This window comes from Melanerpes formicivorus, unplaced genomic scaffold (genome assembly GCF_026170545.1).
Source record: "Melanerpes formicivorus ecotype bairdi unplaced genomic scaffold, bMelFor1.0.p_v2 SCAF_35, whole genome shotgun sequence".
NCBI lineage: Eukaryota > Metazoa > Chordata > Aves > Piciformes > Picidae > Melanerpes > Melanerpes formicivorus.
In genome coordinates this window covers 1,042,159-1,065,182 of record NW_027142387.1, presented here as the reverse complement: position 1 = coordinate 1,065,182, position 23,024 = coordinate 1,042,159, and the positions used below count along the sequence as shown (strand labels likewise).

General features: G+C 41.3%; 1 protein-coding gene across 1 annotated transcript in view; it reads right to left on the bottom strand.

The window, feature by feature from the left end:
• Window positions 1-23,024, bottom strand: part of CNTNAP2 (contactin associated protein 2) — a 1,101,400-nt gene that overhangs the window by 312,276 nt on the left and 766,100 nt on the right. The window contains exon 12 of the mRNA XM_068156823.1: window positions 6,949-7,068. Within this exon, the coding sequence (XP_068012924.1) occupies window positions 6,949-7,068 (120 nt within the window). The remainder of the gene's footprint in view (window positions 1-6,948; window positions 7,069-23,024) is intronic.

Here is a 23,024-nt window from a genome sequence, read left to right as displayed (position 1 = left end):
CCTTCTGTGGGTGATGGGTAGATGGTATTTACTTGGTCAAATCCAACCAAGTAACTGCTGAGCACAGGAGCACCTAACAACATTGTTTTCCAGTGGTAAGCTGAGGCAAAACCAACCAACCAAAAAAATCATCCTGACTTTTGAAGCTTTCCAGAGAGCAAGCTGCATCTGATCAAGACAAGTTCAGATAAAGGCTGGCAATTAGTCTGTGAACTGGCTGAGGCTGAAAGGATAGTCTGCAGCCAACTGGAAAAACCACCATGACCTTCTTACCAACAGCTGGTACCATGTTCCAGAGCACAGGGAGGAAAGGCACTGCCCACTGGTGTTGATGTACAGAAAAAGATGAATGCTAACCAAAATCATGCCCCAATAAATGTGCAAATATGAATAGATAAAAACAACTTCCTGCATTTAAGCTAAAAAAATTTAAATACTTGTATTGGCAGCTTTCTGCAATGAGATTACACTGGGGCCAGTCTCTACTTTTATTGGCACAATTTTGCTTATTGCTTTTATATGTTTGTCAATTTGTTCTACTTAACAACTAAACACTACTAATTCCTTCCTGTATCAGACTGGAACATCTGGAGCATAGTGGAGATTTAGATTGGATATTAGGAGAAATTTCTGTCCTGAGTGAGCGGTCAGGCATCGGAATAGGCTGCACAGAGAGGTTGTGGAGTCATTGTCCCTGGAGATGTTCAAGAAACACGTGGACATGACGCTTGGGGACATAGTTTAGGGGCCATAGTGGTCTAAGGTTGATGGTTGACTCAATGATATTAAAGGTCTTTTCCAACCAAAACAATTCTACAATTCTGTGATCTACACAGCAAAAAGTCTTTAATTCTATTTTTTGAACTGCTAAAAATTTTATGTTTCACGGACATTTATATATATATGAATAAAAGTTTTGGTACTTGGAAAGTTCAAAAAACCAGTTGTCAGGCAAAATGTCGCATTTAAAAAACTAATTATAGAGATATGTGCAATAGAAACATTTTCTGCTGCTGGGACATTTCTCATCAGTATGTAGTGATGGATGGCACATTTCCATTCATGCCATATGTTTCTACGTATGCCATAGCAAAAAAGACTCTAGTGACCAACTATTTACAGGAAGATGACAGAAAAATCACAGGAGCAGACAATTATGGTTGTTTAATGTCTACTCACAAAGTCATTGCACTAATTATTATATTTGCCACTTGTATTAAAGAGGAGAGGAGAAAGAGAAGAAAGGAGAGGGGGTGAACAGGCAGAGAAACCACCCTGTACACTTGACCTTAATAGGCATGATGATATCTCAAAGTGTTTGGAGCTGTTTAGCTTCAGGCAAAAGAACTGTACTAGACAGGGGATAGGGTAAGCACCACTCAAATGGAGCCATTATGCTTGCAGCTATTTGGATCATGAAATGAGATAAAAGCCACATCAAGAGGTGTAATGACTTCAGGACCAATAGAAACAATTAACTGACATATCTTCTGGTAAAATAGATTATGAAACCCATCTGTTCTGCTTTGTGTCAGTGGTCTAAATTATGAAGCAGATAAAACATTAGAGTGACTACAATTTTTCTGTCCTCAGTATAAAGACATGAGGAACCCTGTGCATTGTCCTTCTGTTTATTCTTCACCTTCCCCTCTGAAGAAGTCTTTCAGGACAAATGCACAAGATCACTTAAGGGTAAACTCATTGATCTGACATGTGTTCCCCATCCTCCTTGGGTTGAGGTGGGGGGGGAAAGAAAGAAATAGGAAAAAATAGGGAATAATATAATTGTTTGGGTTGGAAGGGACCTTAAGATCTTAAAAGCTCATCTACTTTCAATCACCTGCCATGGGCAGGGACAGCTCCTTGCTAGATCAGGTTGCTCAACACTCCATCCATCTTGGGCACCACAACCTCCCTGGACAACCTGTTTGAGTGTCTCACCACCCTCATGGGAAAGAATTTGTTCCCAATGTCTAATCTAAATTGAGGTTCTTCAGGCTGAAGCCACTTCCCCCCATCCTGTCATTCCATGCCTTTGTCAAAAGTCCCACTCCAGCTCTCTTCTATAGCCCCCTTCAAATACTGGAAGGCTGCTCTAAGATCTCACTAGGACCTTTTCTTCCCTAGGCTAAACTACTCCATCTCTCTCAAGCTGTCTTTAACGCAGAGGTACTCTAACCCTCATATCATCTTGGTGGCCTCCTCTAAACCCACTTAATATTAAGTTATTTCTTCTTTCTCAATGAAATTGAAACAAAATCTGTCAGAAGAAATTGACACAAGCCTAGAGGTTCAGAAATACAAAATATAATGCAGAGCACTGTGTGAAGCTGTAATATATTCAAAGTTTACATTATCTAATTAAAAAAAACAAACAACAAAAAACTTCTTTCCGCAACAGTTGCCATGCCAATGACAAGGAGAAAACAAGAAATGTCTTCAACTGAGTACTAAGATAGGATCCCTTCAACTCTCGAAAAAAAGTGCTTGAATGTTGAGTCTTTGCAAGGTGGACCTGCCTTTGAAAAAAGGTAAGACCTGGGCCTGAAGATGGTAGAGATTTTGAAGAGTTATCACTTGGTCTAAGATCACAATTCTGGAACTGAAAAGTGTTGGAATGGTTAAACATTATGGCATACCATGGCTTTGATGAGGATTTCTGTGTAAGTGCATTCATTTGAAAAGTTCAAACTTTCCAACTCTAAATATTTTCATTACTGTTTTCAGAAAGGAAAAAGGAGCTTCATAAAATTTACACAGTTCTTATTGCTAAGCATTGGGAAAACGCTCCAGATTTTGCAAAGCTGTGCTACTTCAACAGGACTAGATACTTAAATGTAATAGCTGAAATATTTTCATTCCACTAGGAGGACGTGGGTCTGGAGAACAGGTCTTGGGAGGGAACTGGGGTTGTTTAGTCTAGAGAAAAGGAAGCTGAGGGGAGACCTCCTTGCTCTCTACAAATCCTTGAAAGGAGGTTGGAGCAAGATGGGTGTTGGTCTCTTCTCCCTAGTAACAAATGACAAGAGAAAATGGCTTTGGGCTGCATCAGGGGAGGGTTAGGTTGGATATTGTAAGAAACTTCTTGACTGAAAGGTTTCTCAAACACTAGAACAGGCTCCCCAGGGAAGTGGTTGAATCCCTATCCTTGGAGAGATTTCAAAGAGGCAGAGATATGGTGCTAAGCGACATAGTTTAGCACCAGGCTTGGTAGAGTTAGAGAATGATTGGCCTCATCTTTTCTATGATTTTATGAAACATAAGTGTTTGGCTCCTCTTCATATCCAAACACAGCACCAAGTTTAGGGTTTATTTGGAGAAGGCAAGGACAAGTGTATAAAAGGAATTCTGGGAATATTTGACAATGCACAGCAGTTTGCTAGACCATAAATGGCTGAGGGGAGCACATTCTGAGACTTTGACTACGTAATTGTATTGCAGAGATTTCTTAGAAACTAGAACAATTTTTATTTATCACACCAACATCTGTGAAGGGCAGGACACATCAGAACATTTGTCTGTTTACTAAATTAAGACACACTGAAGATGAATGTGGTTTATGCCCAGAAATATGCCCAGACAGCTGTATACTGCACTGTAATTTTTTCTTTAGTTTTATTTTTAAAATTACTTTTCTGACCAGCTTTGGAAGCCTAACACTTCCTGACTACAGAATGCGTATGTGAAATGCTGACACAATGATGAAATAATAAAAGATGTGATACAATATTTGTGATATAGTACATGCATGAACTAAGGATGTGTGCTCTTGTGGTCAAGAAAGCAAACGGTCTCCTGAAGTGAATTAAGAAGAGCGTGACTTTACAGGTCAAGGAATGTTCTCCTCCAGACTATTCTGTCCTAGTGAGGCTACATCTGGAGTACTGGGTCCATTTTTTGACTCCCCAGTACTAGAGAGACAGCAAACTACTGCAGAGAGTCCAGTGAACCTATAAACATCCTGAGAAGCCTAGAGCACCTCTGCGAGAAGGAGGGGCTGAGAGACATGGAGCTGTTTAGCTTGGTGAAGAGCAGTCTGAGAGGGGATCTTCTCAATGCTCTGTAGGAGCTAAAGTGCAGAGAATGGGGGCAGACTCCTTTCAGCAACAGGACAAGGGGCAATGGGCACAAACAAGAATACAGGAAGTTTCCAGCTGCCCAGAGAGGCTGTGGAGTCTCCTCTGGAGAGATTCCAAACCCACCTGGACATTGTAATCCTGGGAAACATGCTGTGGGTGACCCTGCTTTAGCAGGGCAGTTGGACTAGATGATCCCCAGAGGTCCCTACTATGCCCCACTATCCTGTTATGCAATGAAGATGTGTTTCAAAACACACAATTTCAGTGGCTTTTCAGCATATTACTCTTGCCCCAGATGATTTACAGAAAAATGCATGCACAGCTCATGGACCGATGCTTTGCACCATTTAACTATACAACAGTAAGTGTGAAAGCAGTACAGAAGTTAAGCCACTTTGTTTTAGAAAGATGGATACCAGCTTTGCTAATAATCCTAACCACGCAGACTTGTGTTCTCTACGAACCCAGCTAGCAAGTTACAATTTATGTTACTTTTTTAGTCATTAAGATGTTCTTATGTGCTAGTTCAACCTGAGTGAAAAGAGAGAGAGCTAAAAACCAGAATCATTAAATTTGGGAAAGACCTCCAGGATCATTAAGTCCAACCTTCAACCCAAGATCAGCATGCCCACTGAACCATATCCTGGGGTGCCATGTCTACATGTTTTTTGAGCACCTCCAGGTATAGTGACTCCACCATCTCCCTGTGCAGACTGTTCCAATTCCTGACCACACTCAGTGAAAACAGTCTTCATAACATCCAACCTAAACCTCCCTTGGCACAGCTTGAGGCCATTTCCTCTTGTTGGCCACTATGAAAAAGAAACCAACATCAGTTTCACTCCATCTTTCTTACAGGTAACTTCAGAGAGCAATGAGGTCTCCTCTCAGCCTCCTCTTCTTCAGGCTAAACAAACTGTTAGATTCTCATTTTTTAAATTTAAATAGCTATATGGATATTCGTGTAAAATACCTTTCCCTTGCAGCAATGAGTTCCTGATGGGCATGATTCAGTTAAACCAGAAAAGACCTTTTTTCCTACAGTATACATCAAATCCAAATGAAGGGAACAAGCGCTCAATCAGCTATCAGAGTGTTCTCCCTGAACTAGTCAGGGAAATGTCACATTTAAATACTCTGGAAGTAGTTTTGCAGACAAGAAATCTTAGTAAACTGAGACTGTGACTTTATCTTTTATCCTACTATTGGGAAATCTATTAGGACCTTCTTCATATTTATGCTTAACATGAATGAGCAACAGTGTAGTAGAGGACAGGTGTGCAGGTTTTGTGCCTGACACCACTGCACTAGGATGCTTTTTAAGATTCACAAGAATATCCTTGAAAAGTACCCAAAATCTATAACTAGGGCTGAGCACAGTGGTTGCTCTTCTGACAGCAGAAATCACTGCAGCAGATGAGTTCTTGGTACTATTCCCTGCAGTGCCTAATTAGTTACTGATACAGTTCAAGGTGCTAGTCAGGATTTAGAAAGCCCTAGATGATGCAGGATCCACTTCCCTGAAAGACTGCCTTCACACTTGTGTCTCAGAACAGATTGGCTAGCCTGTCTCTCCAGTCCAAGGAAGACTGATGGCACTCCCAGAGCTTAGATCAGGCTCTTTTTCAGGTACATGTGTATTAGAGAATTGCAGATAATAATGGGGATATGAAACAATGGCATTCTGCTCTTCAAAAGGCTGTACAGCTATGAATAGGCTGAAATTCAACCTTATTGTGAAGATGTTTGGGGAAAGTCAGGGGCTATGTCTGTTGTAGCAGCCACCCAGTGCTTCAGACCAGGAAGCAGTCCTGAGACAGACCAAAAAGATACTGTACTTTGTGCAGAATTGTGCCCCCTTCTCACTTTTCATTATGAGATTTTTCTACCTCAGCATGGCTATGGAGATGACTCAGAGAGGTCCTCTTCCATCAGGATGCCCAGATGGAACTGACCTATGCAAAACTAGTGCCAAAAGCAAGAAAAACTCAAGTAATGAAACCCAAATTAGTTAATGTAGTTATATAGATAGTTTCAGGAGTGAACCAAGGTATGCCCTTCTAACACCAATTAAAAAGACAAAACAGGACAGAAGAATCACAAAATCATAGAGTGGTATGGGTTGGAAGGGACCCCAGAGATCATCTACTCCAACCTCCCTGCCATAGGCAGGGACACCTGTCATCCAGACTTGGCTGCTCAAAGTCCCATCCAACATGGCTTTGAACAATTCCATACTTGGAGCCTCCACAGCTCCTCTGGACAACCTGTTCCAGGGCAGATATTTATAGGGACTTGCAGACTGTGCAAAAGGTCTTTATGGAACAGCAGAAAGGGTCTGTAGCTTTAGACAAAATGTACTATGGGTTATTCAGAGCCAAAAGGGAGTGAAAGAGAAGGTTCAAGTTTGTTTTTTTTTCTTTTGCAGTTGATAGCTGTTCCCTGCCCATGATGGTAAATCTGTGAAAATCAGCAGTATCTAGGCAGAAATAGAAGTCTGGCATTTCTCAGAAGCTGCTTTCTCCAGTACCCCATGAACCACAGGTATTCCTGAACTACAAATGGGTTGGCATGTAATAGTTTTGGTTAACAGCCATATAGATCTACTTTTTTGAAACAAAGCACCACTGAGGACACAAAATTAGTACTGCTGGTACTAATTAATAGCTATGATTCAACAGGTTTGTGAAATGGATGCACTACCACCTTGCTCAGACTCTAGTGAATGGTGACTGCCGATTTGATCACCCCTCTTATAAAAAAGCTCTTAGCAATTACTCTTCTTTTGCCAAGAAATACAAATTACAACAGACTTTTCCTCCCAACTACATTAAAAGAAAAACTGAATTAGCAAATACAATACAGTTACCTGTCATGTTGCAGTAAACTTTCAAAGGCCCCAGAGCCCCACTGCCATCTGGATCTATCCAGTAGTAATTTGAAGTTTTGCCCAAGTGTTTGTAGGCTTCACAAGAGAGTTCATAAATAGCTGGAATGAAATAAAACATAGCAATAAGGATCTTCATGTCCTGGAGCACAAAATATCTATAATGACAATAAATTGACATTATTTATATATCAAGAACTATACCTTTGTGATTAAAGCTGTGCCACTGATACTGACAGAAAACAAAGCATCTTTCCATACTGACATGATTAAAAGCTTGAGGCAGACAATTTCTTTTTTAGTGTGTGAGAGCAAGCCAGAATAAGAAGAGAATTCCAGCAGCTGGGGAGGAATAAGGAAACTTTTTCAGGAGTAACTCTAATCTTTTTCTTGACTGTTTCAGAACTTTGTTTATATACTGGTTCAAATTTTACATCACAAATGGAGATGCTTCTATTGATCTAACAAACTTTAGTTTTCAATCAAGAGGGACATCAAAAAGCTGAGTTTGCCTTCTGTAAATTTTGTAGTTTCTCAGATTTTATTACAAGTCAGAATAACATCAAGTTTTAAAATTGTGAAATTACAGACTCATTAAACTGTTCTGGTTGGAAAAGACCTTTAAGACCGAGTCCAACTGTTAATGCAGCACTGACTTGTCACCACTGAACGATGTCCCTCAGTACTACATCTGAATGACTTTTAAATCTCTTCAGGGATAGTGACTTTACCACTGCTCTGGAAAGTCTGGTCCCTTTCAGTGAAGAAAATATTTCCCAATATAAATATCCAAATGTCCCCTTATGAAACTTGAGGACATTTCTTCTCATCCCATCATTTGTTACCTGGGAGAAAAGACCCATCCCCACCTCAATACAACCTCCTTTCAGGTGGTTGTAGAGAGGGTTGTTCTCCAGGGTAAGCAACCCTCACTCCCTCAACCACTGCCCACCACACCTGTTCTCCAGATCCTTCACCAGTTTTGTTGCCCTTTGTTGGACCCCTCCAGCACCTCAATGTCCTTGTAGTGAGGGTGCCAAAACCTAACAGAGCATTCAGATTTCTCACCAAATATAATTCCTGTCTTTCTACAGCTCTGCAGTAATTCTACTACGTATCTCCATAACCAATGATCTGTTCCAGCAAGTCCTAAAATATCACAATGTTTCCTGGGAGAGGTTTAGTTGATGCAGCAGGGGATTGGCTTCAGTTTTGCCTTGACCTCCCTATAATGCTATTTCAAGACTACTGCATCCAATTCCGGGCTTCTCAGTTCAACAAAGACAGGGAACTACTGCAGAGAGTGGTGGCTACAAAGATGCTGAGGGCACTGGAGCACTTCTCTTTTGAGGAAAGACTGAAGCCTTGGGACCATTTAGCCTGGAGAAGAGCAGCCTGAGTAGGGATCTTTTCAATGCTCAATTAAGAGCTAAGGGGGGTAAGAGGGGAGAACTCTCCAGAAAAAGAAAAAAGGAAAGAAAAGAAAAAAAGAAGGGGTGAGAGGACCAAGGGAGGGCAACAGACAAGAGGAGAAAGTGAAGGGGAAAAGAGAAGAGAAAAAAAGGGCGAAAGGAAAAAAAGGAAGGGAGGAAGGGGAGAAGGGAAAACATTGGCTTGTGTTCTTTTTGCCGCTTTCTGTGGCTTTCCTTTGCCAGGGCTTGTTTTATTGCTGTGAGCATTGGCTCCGAAACTGAATAAAGAAAATAGAATTCTATTTCCACTTATAGCCTTTGTGATTTATGTCCTTGAAAGGTGTGGAAAAAAAAAAAACCACAACAAACCCAACCAGAAACAAAAAAAACCCCAAGCCTGGGATTTCATGCAAATAACAGTTTCACAGTGAGCTTGGAGAATGGAACGGAGTAGGAGTAGAATAGTTCAGTGGGAAATGTGGAGCTACAACAGTCACCTTAGTTCAGCTGCCTGCCCACCTCAGGGCTGACCATTAAGGGTATTGTCTAAACATCTCTTAAATATTGACAGCCATGGGGCATTGACCACCTCTTCAGGAAACCTGTTCCAGGATTTGCCCATCCTCTTGGTAAAGGAAGGCTGTCTCATATCTAGTCCAAACCTCAAATAGTGTTATGCTCAGGCATAATAATAAGCACTGTAGATTGGAACAGTCATACATTTCCAGTAATTCCCATATTTTCTTTGAAATGTTTCTGTCTGTCATATGTAAATAGATGAAATTATTTTATGCATAGGAGAAGCAAAACTGGTAATTAATATCAATTAGTCTATCTAGAACTAGTAAATCAGATTTAAAAAAACCTACATATTTAACAGGAATGTATAATGTTCCTTTGTTTTCCAAGGGCCAGATGGTACAGCTTATTTTGTTTGGAATCAATCAATCAGCAGCTGAAAGAAATGAAGTGTTTGTTTAACCAGACTTCATATCCACTCTAAAAATTCATCTAATTTGTTGGCAACTCTTGTAAGCGACCTCCTTGATGAGACTGGCTTTATTTCAAATGTCCATAAGGATGAGCTGTTTCATGGGGCACTGATGACTGTCTGATCACACATACACATTTAAAGGGCTCAAACCAGCTATCAAGATGCAGGAAGCAAAGTGAAGCTAAAAAAAAGTCCTCAATTTTCATGTGGCATGAATACAAAACTAAAAACCGTTACTGTATAAAGAGAACCTCCCTGTCAGTGATACAAAAGAAAGAATCTCCTGGGAAGTTTTACCCATTCATTACAGGGTCAATTTTACACAAGCAGCAGACACTTGAATGAAATTGTGAAATATTCCAAGCTGTTTTCCCTTTCTCCTCAAACTCAGGTCAATAGATTCTTTCAGTATCAAGGAGACTGTGTCTCTGTTCAGGCACTTCATGAAGATTTCACAAGGAACCTCAGAAATATTTCTCAGCTCTCTAAATGCTACCTAAACATAACGACAAAACATCAGCTCCGGAATTGTGTAATTGTTGTGATACCAAGTCACAAATTTTAAGAGTAAATGTCAAGCCAAGAAGATGACATCTGTTCCTTATCTCCCAGAAGTTTGGTGTTTCCCTTGTCTAAATCTTTTCAGAAAGCCAAGGGAGTTTTGGCCTTTGATCCAGATCTTCATGTAGAGACATATGACATTTCTCCTAAGTTTACTCCTTCCAGGGAGACAGGCTAAGAAGGTCAACCCAACCCAGTTATGCTGTTTAATCAGACACTCATTTATCCCTTCTGAATATTTTTACAGGGTTTAGATACAAGACCCTTCCCTCTGTCCTTCTGGAATGGGAGAAATGGGAAGTGGTAGGTAGCTATGAGTTATTATTACAGCACAGAACAGACTGCTCTTGAGTAACTCAGCATTTGTTAAGCTTCTGCATTATGTTGAACATCATACAATAGGAATTAAGACAATTCAGATAAAGAGAGTGGAAAATTCTAAATGAACTCAACTTATGATGTGTTTTTATGAAGGGCTGATAGGTTTTTTTTAGCAGGTTTTGTCCATACATAAATGTAAGACCTTAGAAATGGGAATAAAATAAAATGAAAGGCTGGGTCCTAGTGCAGGAGCAGCAACATCCAAATCACCTAACAGGAGCATAGCAACAAGAAGGGGTAAGTGAAGTTGATCTACGGACAAAGGAATTGGTAGTTCAGATCACAGAATCATAAAGGTTGGAAAAGACCTCCAAGATCGCTGAGTCCAACTATTAAACTAAATTCAGGTACACATTTTTTAAACAAATCCAGGGATGGTGACTCCACCACTTGCCTGGGCAGTCTACTCCAAGGCTCAAGCACTTTCGCAGTGAAGAAATTGTTCCTAATGTCCACCTAAACCTCCATGTTGCTACTTGAGTCCAATTCCTCTTGTCCTATCACTCGTAATGAGGGAGAAGAAACCAACATTCACCTGCTCCAACCTCCTTTCAAGCAGTGAGAAGGCCACCTCTCAGCTTCCATTTCTCCGGACTAAACAAGCCCAGTTCCTCAGCTGCTCCTCACAAGACCTGTTCTCCAGACCCTTCGCCAGATTCATTGCCCTTCTCTGGAAGCTGATCTTTTTGACCACCTGGGCACAAACTGGCTCATGTTCAGCCAGCTGTCCATCAACACCCCCAGGTCTTTCTCTGCTGAGCAGCTTTCAAGCCACTCTTCCCCAAGCCTGGAGCATTGCATGGGGTTGTTGTGACTCAAGCACAGGACTCAGCACTTGGATAATCGAACCTCATACAATTTGCCTAAGCCCATTGATCCAGCCTGTCCAGATCTCTCCATGCAGATGCAATGTGAAGCAGTGAACAATCATGTTCTGGTATATGAAGAAAACACTTGATGACAGAAAGAAACCTCTTTGTTGGCTTCAGAGGGCAGAGGGTATACATTAACCTAAGCAGCAGAATAAAAGCATCAAGCACCACTCAGAGAAAGCAATGGTGTGGTGGAGTATAGTAAGACATTGTACTTAGCTGCTAAAGAATTAGATGACACAAAGTAAAACACAGTATGACGTAATTCAGTACTTATTGTAACTGGACTTTTGAAACACTGCACAGAAAAGATGGGTAGTGTACAATAAAGAGTGAGAGCAGGTAAGAATAGAAATTGAAAAAAGAATAAAAAGAAAACCTAGAACAGAAGAACATTAAGAGGCATTGTGTCAGAAGTCACCTGAGTACACTGAAAGACAGAAGAATCTGAAAACCATACACAACAAAGACGACACCATGGCAGACTCAAAACGGCTGAAATTAGGAACCTGATAAAGGTTACAAAAAAAGAAGGAGAGAAATCAGCAGAACCAAAACCTAACAACCCCCCTCATAGCTACACAGTCCTTAACACTACTTTCATTGCTGCATTTCTTCAACTTCTATAGAACTGAATTAAAAAAGAACCAAACCAAAACAAAATCAACCCACATAAAAAACCAGCCTCTCTTTCTACAGTTGGTTAATCCCCCCTAAGTATAGTCCTTCCCAGTGCTCTGCACCTCAAAATCAGTAAAAGCGCTTCCAAAAGAATGACATTTTAATGTATAACGTTATATATACACAGTATTTTAAAGTATGCATCACAGAATCACAAGATCACAAAATGCTTATGGCTGGAAGTGGTCTTTGGTGATCATCCAGTCCAATCTCCCTGCTAGAGCAGTGTCACCCAGAGCAGGTGGCCCAGGATCACAATGTCCAAGCCAGTTTGGAATTCTCCTAGAGAAGAGGACTCTAAAACCATTCTGGGCAGCCTGCTCCAGGGCCCATATAGCAAAGAAGATTTTAATTATGACAGAATGGTTTGGTTTGGACTGGATAACCTTTGGAGGTACCTTCCAACACCTTATTGTGTTCACGTGGAATCTTCTGTGTTCCAGTTTGTGCATCTAGAAATAGCCTCCAGCTGTTCCAGGGGATGTTTAGCTGGGACATTAGGAAAAATGTCTTTCCTGAAAGAGTACTGAGGCATGGGAACAGACCACCTGGGAAGTGGTGGAGTCACCATTCCTGGAGGTGTTAAAAAAAAACCAAAAAAAAGGGCTGACATGGCACCTCAGGACACAGTGTAGTGGTCATGCAGCTGTTGCACTGATGGTTGTACTTAATGAAATCAGGGGTCTTTTCCCACCTTAATGTTTCACTAACATCTTCCAACAGCTCCTTTGCACTGAGCACAAGCCTTCCTCCTGCTGCCACTGATCTGAGCTGTGGCCTTTTGAAAGCTCTGAAGTTATGGATTGCAACTTCCCCACTGCTCTATCCGCCTTCTACTCTGCCTCCTACTGTGAGCTAATGAACTTATAAAGGCCTCTCATTATTAGTACAATAATCAAATATGGCCTATAGAAACAGAGCAGAAATTAAAGAGCAGGGGAAAAAACAATAAAAAATAATGTGGAAATGTGCCAAATTTGTGTCAAGTTGACGCGAGGCTCATTTCTATCAGTGCTAAACAAGACAATTACCACTGTGGTAACAAAAGGAAGAAAGTAGCGAGGTTGACATCAGAAGAAGAAAGAGAATGAGTTTATTTGCCACTGGGATAATGAGGTAAATCACTGCTGTGGCAGTGAAAACTGTAATTTGAGTTACTACCCAGAAGCAACACAGGAATTTGCTATGAACAAAGAATAAAAACACCCCATTAATGGTAAAGACAAAAAGGTGCTTCTGTTTCTCTCTCACCTACACTCTTTCTTTGCTTTGGGCTCATGGAGGGAGGGTGGCAGAAAGAAATTAATTTAATTGCAAAAGGCCAATCAAAGATGGATTTTAAAACAAATTTAGCAATGATTTTAAATTAGAAGCCATAGATTAGGCAATTAGCATCCTTGTAGAAGTGTCAGCCTACAGACATCACAAGAAAGATGCGTAATTAGACACCAGTTTTTAACAAGGTGCTTTTGAGAATTAAGCCATTTAAGGCTACACAAACCCTGCTACAAAGAAAAAAGCCCCACCAAACCCAAACCTGTGCATTCTAGCATGGTTCTCTGCAGATGAAATAAACACCATTCAGGATAAAAGTATTTGAAAAGAAGAACTTTTTACAAGGGCCTGTAGTGATGGGACAAGGGACAATGGCTTTAAACTAAAAGAGGAAAGATTCAGACTGGATATTACAAAGAAATTCTTTCCAGTGAGGGTGATGAGACACCAGAACAGGTTGCCCAGAGAGGCTGTGGATGTGCCCTCCCTGGACATGTTCAAGACCAGATAGAGCAAGGCCTTCAGCAACCTGGTCTAGTGGAAGATGTCCCTGCCTATGGCAGGGGGTTGGAACTAGATGATCTTTAAGGTCCCTTCCAACCAAAACTATCCTATGATCCTAACTGCAAGTCATGCCAAACATCTCCAAGACACACTTCCATTTTAAATCAGGATGGCTTGGCACATTTGTGTAGCTGTGTTACTGGGTACTGCATCTGAGAAGGCATGATTGTCAAAGTCTTAAATACTTCTTGCATTCCTTCTAATCTTAAACTGGTCTCACTCAGAGAAAAGTTCAAATCTCCCAAAAGCTTCTTTGAGTCTTCTCCAGCTAGAAGACAAAAGGAACACTACCAATAGCATCTTGGTCACCTCTTCCCTCCTACCACTCTCTCCAAAGACTTCAAGGTTACTTTCATAACCCTAATGAAATGTGACTTCTACTCCCACTCACTTGGTATTGCCCAGATAAAGGAAGAACAGAGCCAAGGTACAAGCCGGGATTTACCCTTTTCTATGTATGCAACACAAATACTTGGTGGCACTCTGTGGCCTGTGAAGATACATGGATGAAAACCTCAGCAAATTATACAAGAGTCTGAGGAGGGAAGACAACTGCAGTACATTTAAGTCAAAGTTATGGAATCTTATTTAAATACAAAATGTCTTTAAGTAGGTACAAATAGCAAAACTACAGATTAACCCAAAGAATTTCCACCCCCCCCAGGTTAATGGTGGCTTTTCTCTGCCTTGGATATAAAAGCATTTGATTAAGATCTGACCTTTCTCATCAACATTGACTACTGCTCAGCTGCACAAAGAGTTATTTTCATCGTAGAGGTTTGAAAGAGATTACAGTGTCAGGTTTGTTTTGTGCATGAATATGCCCAATCCCCAAATGCATTGATTCCCATGCTCATTTAGAAGACTGAAATCAGGTTTTATTTCCACAGACCTGGACAACTCTTATAATTGTAACATTTTCCTGACCTTTCCCCCCTTCCTCTTCATCCCAGTTCCTTAAATGCTTTTGTACCTGAACAGGTCTTGTAAGGAGTATCTGAGGGAACTAGGGTTGTTTAGTATGAAGAAAAGGAGGCTGAGGGAAGAGCTTCTGGTTCTCCAAAACTCCCTGAAAGGAGGTTGGAATGAAGTGGGATTTGGTTTCTTCTCCCTAGTAACATAGGATGAGAGGAAATGGTCTGAAGTTGCACCAGGGTGAGTTTAGGTTGGATATTAGAAGAAACTTCTTCCCTGAAAGGGTTCTCAAAGACTGGAACAGGCTCTGCAGGGAAGTGGTTGAATCCCCATCCCTGAAGGTGTCACAAAGAGGCAGAGATGTGGTGCTGAGGGACTTGTTAGAGTTAGAGAACAGTTGGAGCCTATGATCTTAGAGGTCTTTTGCAACCAAAATGATTCTATGTTTTCACCAGCCAGAAATCCTGAGAAGGAAAATAGGGTACCTTGCTTGTCTGTACTTGCTCAATACAAGCTTTACTTAAGGTAACACTTTCTCCAGTCATTAAAAAGCAGTATTAGTCAAGCACAATAATTTTTAAACCCCCTTACATTAAAAGTTTATTCTTGAAAACAACTCAAAAAGTAGCTTAGCTACAAACCACCCATTAGACAGACTCAACACAGCCCTACCCAAACAGTGAGTTTTCCAGAGAAGCTGAGCAATCATTTCTACCAACAGAGAACAACTAAATTATTCTGAAAACAAATGCTCATATCAGCATTTACATTGTCTCAATCAAAATGTTCTCTATCAACATGACACCAATTTAGAAGTGATGCATCATCTTTGTCATTTCCATTAATCACTAAGCAACTCACAATGCCAACACAAATCCTCTTTTTTAATTTTTTTTTTTAAACTGCCATCAAAATATCAGCAAAAACATCTGCTCCATGTCCCTTTTTTTTCATGTCTTCCCTCCAACTTTTTCAACTGGGAATGACTGTGTCCTGGCAACTTACTGGAAAAAAAATTCACATCTTTCTCACATAATGGATGAGCTGTGAAATTAGAAATGTGTTAGATGGGTACCTTGGAGGTTGCCCTGGTTGGCACGTGCTCTCTTTAGTTGAATTCTGCTTCAATAGCAGCATTACAAAGTATTCATTTTGACTGAGGGGATGAGAACATGGAAATTCTTTTTCAGCAAAAAAGCCCATCTGCACAGCCACAGAGCAGCTCAGAGATGCAATGGCAGGGGAGAAGCCCAGCTAACACCCTGCCAGACTGCAGGAGCCATCGCAGGAGCCATCAGCCCATCAAAGGCCCATCTGCACACCCCAGAAAGGTACCCAGATCAAGGACTCCCAAGCCACAAACAATCTGGCTGGGCCTGTCCCAGAACAACTTCAGTTCCAGTATCTGGGCATGGAACCCACCATCATGAATCCCTGGGACCAGCTCTCCCCTACACCTTTCAGAATAAAGGGGCTGATCACTAGCAGTGGAGCACATTATGGGAGGGAAGGGAAACAACACAGAATGATGCAAGATGAGGGATATTTAGGGGCAAAACAAAAGGCAGGGAAAGGGAGAAGTTTAGATGATTTTGAGAAGGGAAATGTGCTGAAAAGAGGGATTTAAACATAAATAGAATCCTCAATGTTGGAAAATGTTAATATCATTGATTCCAACCATCATTTAATTCTACTGAGTCTGGTGCTAAACCATGTCCCTCAGCACGACACCTCTGCATCTTCTAAACACCTCCAGGGATAAGAATTCGACCATCTCCCTGACGAGCCTGTTCCAGTCTTTGAGAACCCTTTCAGGGAAGAAGTTTCTTCTAATACCCGACCTAAACTCACCCTGGTGCAACCTCAGATCATTTCCTCTCATCTTATGTTACTAGGGAGAAGAGACCAAACCTCACTTCACTCCAACTTCCTTTCTGGGAATTCTAGAGAGCCAGAAGTTTTGCCTTCAGCCTCCTTTTCTTCAGACTAAACAACCCCAGTTCCCTCAGAACTCCTTACAAGACCATGAGACCACTTCCTCTTATCCTATGACTTGTTACTAGGGAGAAGAGACCAAGACCTACCTCACCCTAGTCCCCTTTAAGGGAGTTGTGGAGAGCAATCAGGTCTCCCCTCAGCTTCCTTTTCTCCAGATGTTTAATCCCAGCTCTCTCAGATGCTCGTCACTAGACCTGTTGTCCAGATACTCCACCAGCTTTGTTGCCCTTCTCCAGACCTGTTACATCGCCTCAGTGTCCTTCTTGTAGTGAGGGGCACAAAGCTGAACCCAGTCCTCAAGGTGTGGCCTCACTGGTGCTGAGTACAGAGTGACAAACACTTCCCTGATCTGGTCAGTGCCTTGTCTGGTTGTGCCCTGAATCTGAGCAGCACAACCTGTCCTGCATTCTTATTAAATTCCTTTCTCACTCTTTCCTGGGCAAGTACCTCTGGGTCCTGTGAGCCCATGTGCATGAGATTGTGAGTGCCAGCAGCTGGTGTCTGACCACAGGTTGGAGGGCTCTTGTACTGTTAGAATAAGCCTTATGAGAAATGGCTGAGGGAGCTAGCGTCATTTAGTCTTGAAAGATGAGGCTGAAAGGAGACCTCATTGCTCTCTATAACTCCCTGAAAAGAGGTTGGTCTCATCTCCTCAGTAACAAATAACAAGACAAGAGAAAGTGGCCTCAAGTTGTACCAGGATTGGGCATTAGGAAAAACTTTTATACCATAAGGGTTCAAAGAGTGGAACAAGCTGCCCTGGGAAGTGGTTAAATCCCCATAAGTTGAGATGTTTAAAAACTGTCTAGATATGGTGTAGTAGCAGCCCTTGTAGAATTAGATAATGGTTGGACTTGATGATCTTAAAGGTCTTTTCCAAACATGGTGACTCTCCATCTGTGGTGCCAGCCACTGCAGCAAGTGTGGCTGTGTGATGGCTAGTGAAAATCAGTCTGGACTAGCCAGTAAGCAGGCAAAGTGGCCTAGGAGCAAGCAGAGATGTAGGTTTCCAAGGGTCAGCTCTGGGTACGAGAGCACCAGGGTGTCTGCAGCAGTGAGAACACAGTTCTGGCCGGCTTGAGGTGTGTATGAACACAACAGTCTGTATCTGGAATGGAACTGCTGCCTTGTGTGTTCAGGTAACAGAAACTGGGCAAACTGGGATTGAAGGCCAGCTACTGGGTAGAATGAGTGCCTGAGTCCTGCTGGTGGTACAATCCACCTTGTACATATGTACACATACTCTTAGTGGTTCTCCATCCTGCTCTGCCAGAGGGGAGAAGCATTGTGAGGCCATTGGGCATCTGCAAGTCCACAGAGTGTCTGTGGTTTGTGTGGTTAGCCATGTAAATGTGTACTGGATACATGTGCTTTATGTACCCATGCTGGCTAGGAGCACAGCTTGAGCTGTAGCAGCACCACCTCGTTTGGATTGTTCAATCTGGCATGATATAGAATCATAGAACCATTTCAGTTGGAAAAAACCTACAAGATCATCGAGGCCAACTGTCAACCAAAGACCACCAAGGTCATTAAACCATGTCCCAAAATGCCATGTCCACAAGTTTCTTGAACTCTTCTAGGGACAATGACTCCATCACCTCCCTGGACAGCCTGTTCCAATGCCTGACCACTATCAGATATGTTGTGTTCCAAAAGAAAGCAGCACATGGCAGACTGATTTCAAACATCATACTAGGTCTGAATATAGGACTTTTCTCTGTAGCCATTTCCCCTTTCAGTTTGACCTGGCTGAACCTTATAGCTTCTAATAGAGCTTTCTAATCTGCAGAATGTGATTCTTCACCACTAGATGAATAGGTGAAAAAACCACCCAAACCAAAATAAAGAGTAGGTGATTAGAGAAAACAAACTGTTGAGGTTGATAGGGAACCACAAACAAGAAACATGACAATGTGGAAGACAGAAGGTGGTTTGAAAAGGTGAGGCATGGTCAAGAATTTCAGAAAGGCAGAACAAATCCTGGTAGCTTGAATATGAGAAATGCAGGGGCATTTGTAGTGCTAAGAAGTAGCAGTGGCAGATATCAGGGGAAAAAAAAAAAAAAAAGATATATCAACAAATGGTGCATTAAGTTTTCTTCTGGTTTTGAGCAACTAAGTAGTTCCTTCTGAACGTGAAAGTGTATCAAAAACATTTGATATAAAATAGAGGAACCACAGACACCAGAAAATGCAATCTGAAGTTTTCTAAACAAGTTATTAGGGAACATGGGTGTGATAAATGACTTAATATAAAAGCTACAGAGGGATACGTGGGCTTGAAAATTGTCAAGATGAGACACAAAGAAAGACTTTGGGTCCAGAAAAATAAAAGGAGTAGTGCTAGATGTACAGCCAAGTAGCTATGGATATGCAAGCAGTGCAGCTAAGACTTCAACTGAGAAAATTTAGAACTACAAACCACATCAACACAAATCTTCTGAGAAGTAGCTTAGAGAACTAGGGTTGTTTAGTCTGGAGAAAAGGAGGCTGAAGGGAAACCTTCTTGTTCTCTACAACTCCCTGAAAGGAGGTTCCAGTGAGGTGGGTGTTGATCTCTTCTCCCGAGGAGTAAGTTGTAAGACAGAAGGAAATGGCCTCAAGCTGCATGAGGAGAGGTTTAGTTTGGATATTTGAAGAAGCTTCTTGACTGAAAGGCTTCTGAAGGACTGGAACAGGCTTCCCAGGGAGGTGGTTGATTCCCTGAACCTGGAGGTGAACTTGGACATTCAGTTCTTAGACACTTTGGGGTAACTGGCCAGCAGTCTTATACCTGGGATATGACACAGAGTTGACTACAAAGTCTCTGATTTCTCCAGCAGATTATCTACAGCAAGCAAAATTCTTATGTCCCACTTCTCAAGTAATACAGGAAAAAGCAGAAAGGTCTTGGAAGCCTACTTCTCCTGAAGCAGGAGATGCTCATACTATCTGCCATCTTAGATGTTCATAGAATCCTCACAGAATGGTTTGGATTGGAAGGGACCCCAAAGATAACTTAATTGCAACCCTGCTTTATCTCAAACCCCAACACTATTATGAAAGAGTAACCAGTTTTTGAAAGACCATCTTCATATCTGGGAAATCTAAGAGTTACAGTTCCATCATTTTCTTGAGTGGTTGGCTTTCTCAAAGTATGTTTTTGAATTAGAACCTTAGTATGCTTCCAGTCTGGCAGATTATAAATGAGGATTTGATTTTACAGTGATCAATTCTTCTCATTAAAGTTTTGAAATGATCAGAGGATTTATATAGTTTTATAGGCTTTCTTACTTTTTTCCCCCAAAAGCTCTTTTGCTTGTAATGGTTCTCATAAGTCTCAGAGCACTTCAAGAGCACAATAATTCTCATTCTACAAATGAAGAAAAAGAACCAAATCAAGAAAAATGCTACACAAGAAAGATAAAGCACTTGCCTCAGAGTTACATCACAGGGAAATGCTAACCAGAAGAAGTGAATCTAAGTATGTTCATTGTCAATTCACAGTCTTAGCAGACTGATCATCCTGCCTCCCACAGAGGTGAAAAATCCATTAAAGGTAGAACACATCAAACCTTTCTACACCAGGTAATGCACATAGGAACACTGCAAACCCCAGCTAATCTCTGATTATGCAACATTTGCCCTTTGAATGGCAAACAACTAAAAAAAACATAAAAATCAATTTGATGCTCTATTTTCAATTTATATATAATTTTGGAAGAAGTTACATGTGGAGAAAGCAATGTCTGCATGTATATCATAGAACCCCCTGCAGTCAGCAGGGACATCTACAACTAGAACAGTTTGCTCAGAGCCCCAGACAACCTGACATAGAATAGTTCCAGGGAGGGAGTATCTACCACCTCTCTGGCCAGCCTGGGCCAGGGTCTCACCACCCTCAGCATAAAATAAATTCTTCCTTATATCTAGTCTCTATCTCCCTCTTCTAGTTTAAACCCATCACCCCTTTTCGTGTCACAACAGGCCTTGCTAAAAAGTCTGTTCCCAGCTTTCTTACAGGCCCCTTTAAATCCCAAAAAGCTGCAATAAAGTCCTCTTGGAACCTTCTCTTCTCCAGGCTGAAAAATCGCAAGTCTTTCAGCTTGTGCTCATGGCAACAGGGCTCCACTCAGATAATTTCTGTGGCCTCCTATTGACCCACTGCAACAGGAACAGGACATTGGCGGGCTGAGGCCTCTAGAGCTGGACACAGTACTCCAGGAGAGGTCACAGAATCACACAATCACCAAGGTTGGAAGAGTCCTCAAAGGTCATCAAGTCCAACCCGTCACCACAGGCCTCATGACTAAACCATGGCACCAGCAGAATAGTAGAATCACCTCACTCAACCTGCTGCCGCACTGTTTTTGATGCAGCTAGGATGTGACAGGCCTTCTGAGGAAGTTCACATTAATTTGACCATGGTGCATCTTGACAGTTGATCTTTGCGTTAGCTTCATTCCCTCACACCTCTGAGAAAGCCAGAATTACAGAGGGACTTCAAAATGTATTTTTCTCTAACAGCTGACAACATCATTTTAATATCAGCACTCTAATGCCTTTTTTTTTTTAACCACAAAGAAAGTGTTTTAACAGAGAAGTAAGCAATAAGCTAGATTGCCTTAATGGAAAAGTTTAAGAGAAAGCTAATTAATTTTGAAATCTTTATGTGCAGAGTCCTTTTTGGGCTATGATTAATTCTGACTGGTTTTCCAGCATACGTGAGTTGTTCAAGTTATCTGTTCTTAATTGCAGGTTGTCTTTTAACTGTCCCCTGGAATCAACATTTAGCTGTGCATCATGAAGAACACTAAAGCACAGGTTACATTTGCCTGAAATGATTTTAACTCCTCCAACACCTAAACTTCCCCAAACACAGGCTGAAATTCAAGCATGTTGCTTGGTTAGCTTTAAATGTGTTAACTAGGTCATTGAATTAAGGGACTGAAAATGCTCCTAAGTAAATGCTAATGACATACTGTTACTGGACTAGACCCCAAATATATACCCCTACCCAGCAGAAGTTTAGCTTAAACAATCATGATACCTGATTTTTACTTAAAACTACATATAAATAGACAACTCTACCCACAGCTAAAGCTTGAAGAGAGATTTCAGCTCCTGTACTCTTTTCTTGCTCATGAATGTGAGTCAGCATGTGCCCGGGTGGCCAAAAAGGTCAACACCATCCTGTCCTGTATCAGGAACAGGAACTGTCCTCATGTACTTGTCCCTGGTAAAGCCACACCTTGAATACTGAGTACAGTTTTGGGGCACTCAATACAGGAAAAACACTGAGGTGCTGCAGTGTGTCCAGAGAAGGGCAGTGATGCCGGTGAAGGCTCTGGAGAGCATATCTAGTGAGGGGTGACTGAAGCAACTGAGGATGTATAGTCTCGAGGAGACTGAGGGAAGACCTCTATCTCTCTACAACCACCTAAAAGGAGGTTGGAGTCAGGTGGGTGTTGGTCTCTTCTCCTCAGTAACAAGTGATAGGACAAGAAGAAATGGCCTCAGGTTGCACCAGAGGGTTGGATATTAGAAAAAAAATTCTTGACTGAAAGTTCTTAAACAGTGGAATTGGGTGCCCAGGGAGGTGATCACATCCCCATACCTGGAGGTGTTTAGAAGAGGCAGAGATGTGGTGCTGAGGGACATGGTTTAGTACCAAACTTGGTAGAGTTAGACAGTGGTTGGACTCAATGGCCTTGAAGGTCTTTTCTAACCAAAGAAATTGTAAGATTCTATCTGATAGAGTCAGTTCCATACGATTTAATCCCAAGATAATTACTGCTAGTCACCTATTCATATTCTATTTTCATTCTAAGGCTTGTTTTTTCCACCTAACCTTCACCAAACAGTGCTGATGTTATTGTTTATTTTTAAGCTGCAGCCTATTCTGTCCTGAACATGGACTCCTTCAATTTGCTTACAATATAAATGAAAGGTGCTTCCAATTTATGACACATCCTGCGTTTCATAAACACCTGGTGCAGAGTAGTTCTGAGCCGAAATAATCAGTTAATAGAACTAACTATAGCTTATGGCAGAGAAGCTAAGAACAAGCTGGTGTTTTTTTACTAATAAACAGCAGAGTGTGAAACCTAAAACCATGCAACATCCCCAACCTCAAAAAAAAACGTAATAAAAAAAATCAAGTGTTCCTAGTTTGGCAGGAACAGGTTAAAAATACAGCAGTTTAGGGCTTACACAGTGCACGTGAAAAATTACCGTATCTCAGACTACACCAAACAACTTCATCCTCATGTTAAAATTATTTTTTATTAATAAAAAAGGTAATTTAATAATCACCTTCCATCTCAGATAAAGAAATGCATTATGTTAAATCCTTTCAGAACACATAATAAATAATAGAAGATGAATCCACAAAGACAATTATAAATTAGGATGACATTTCCTT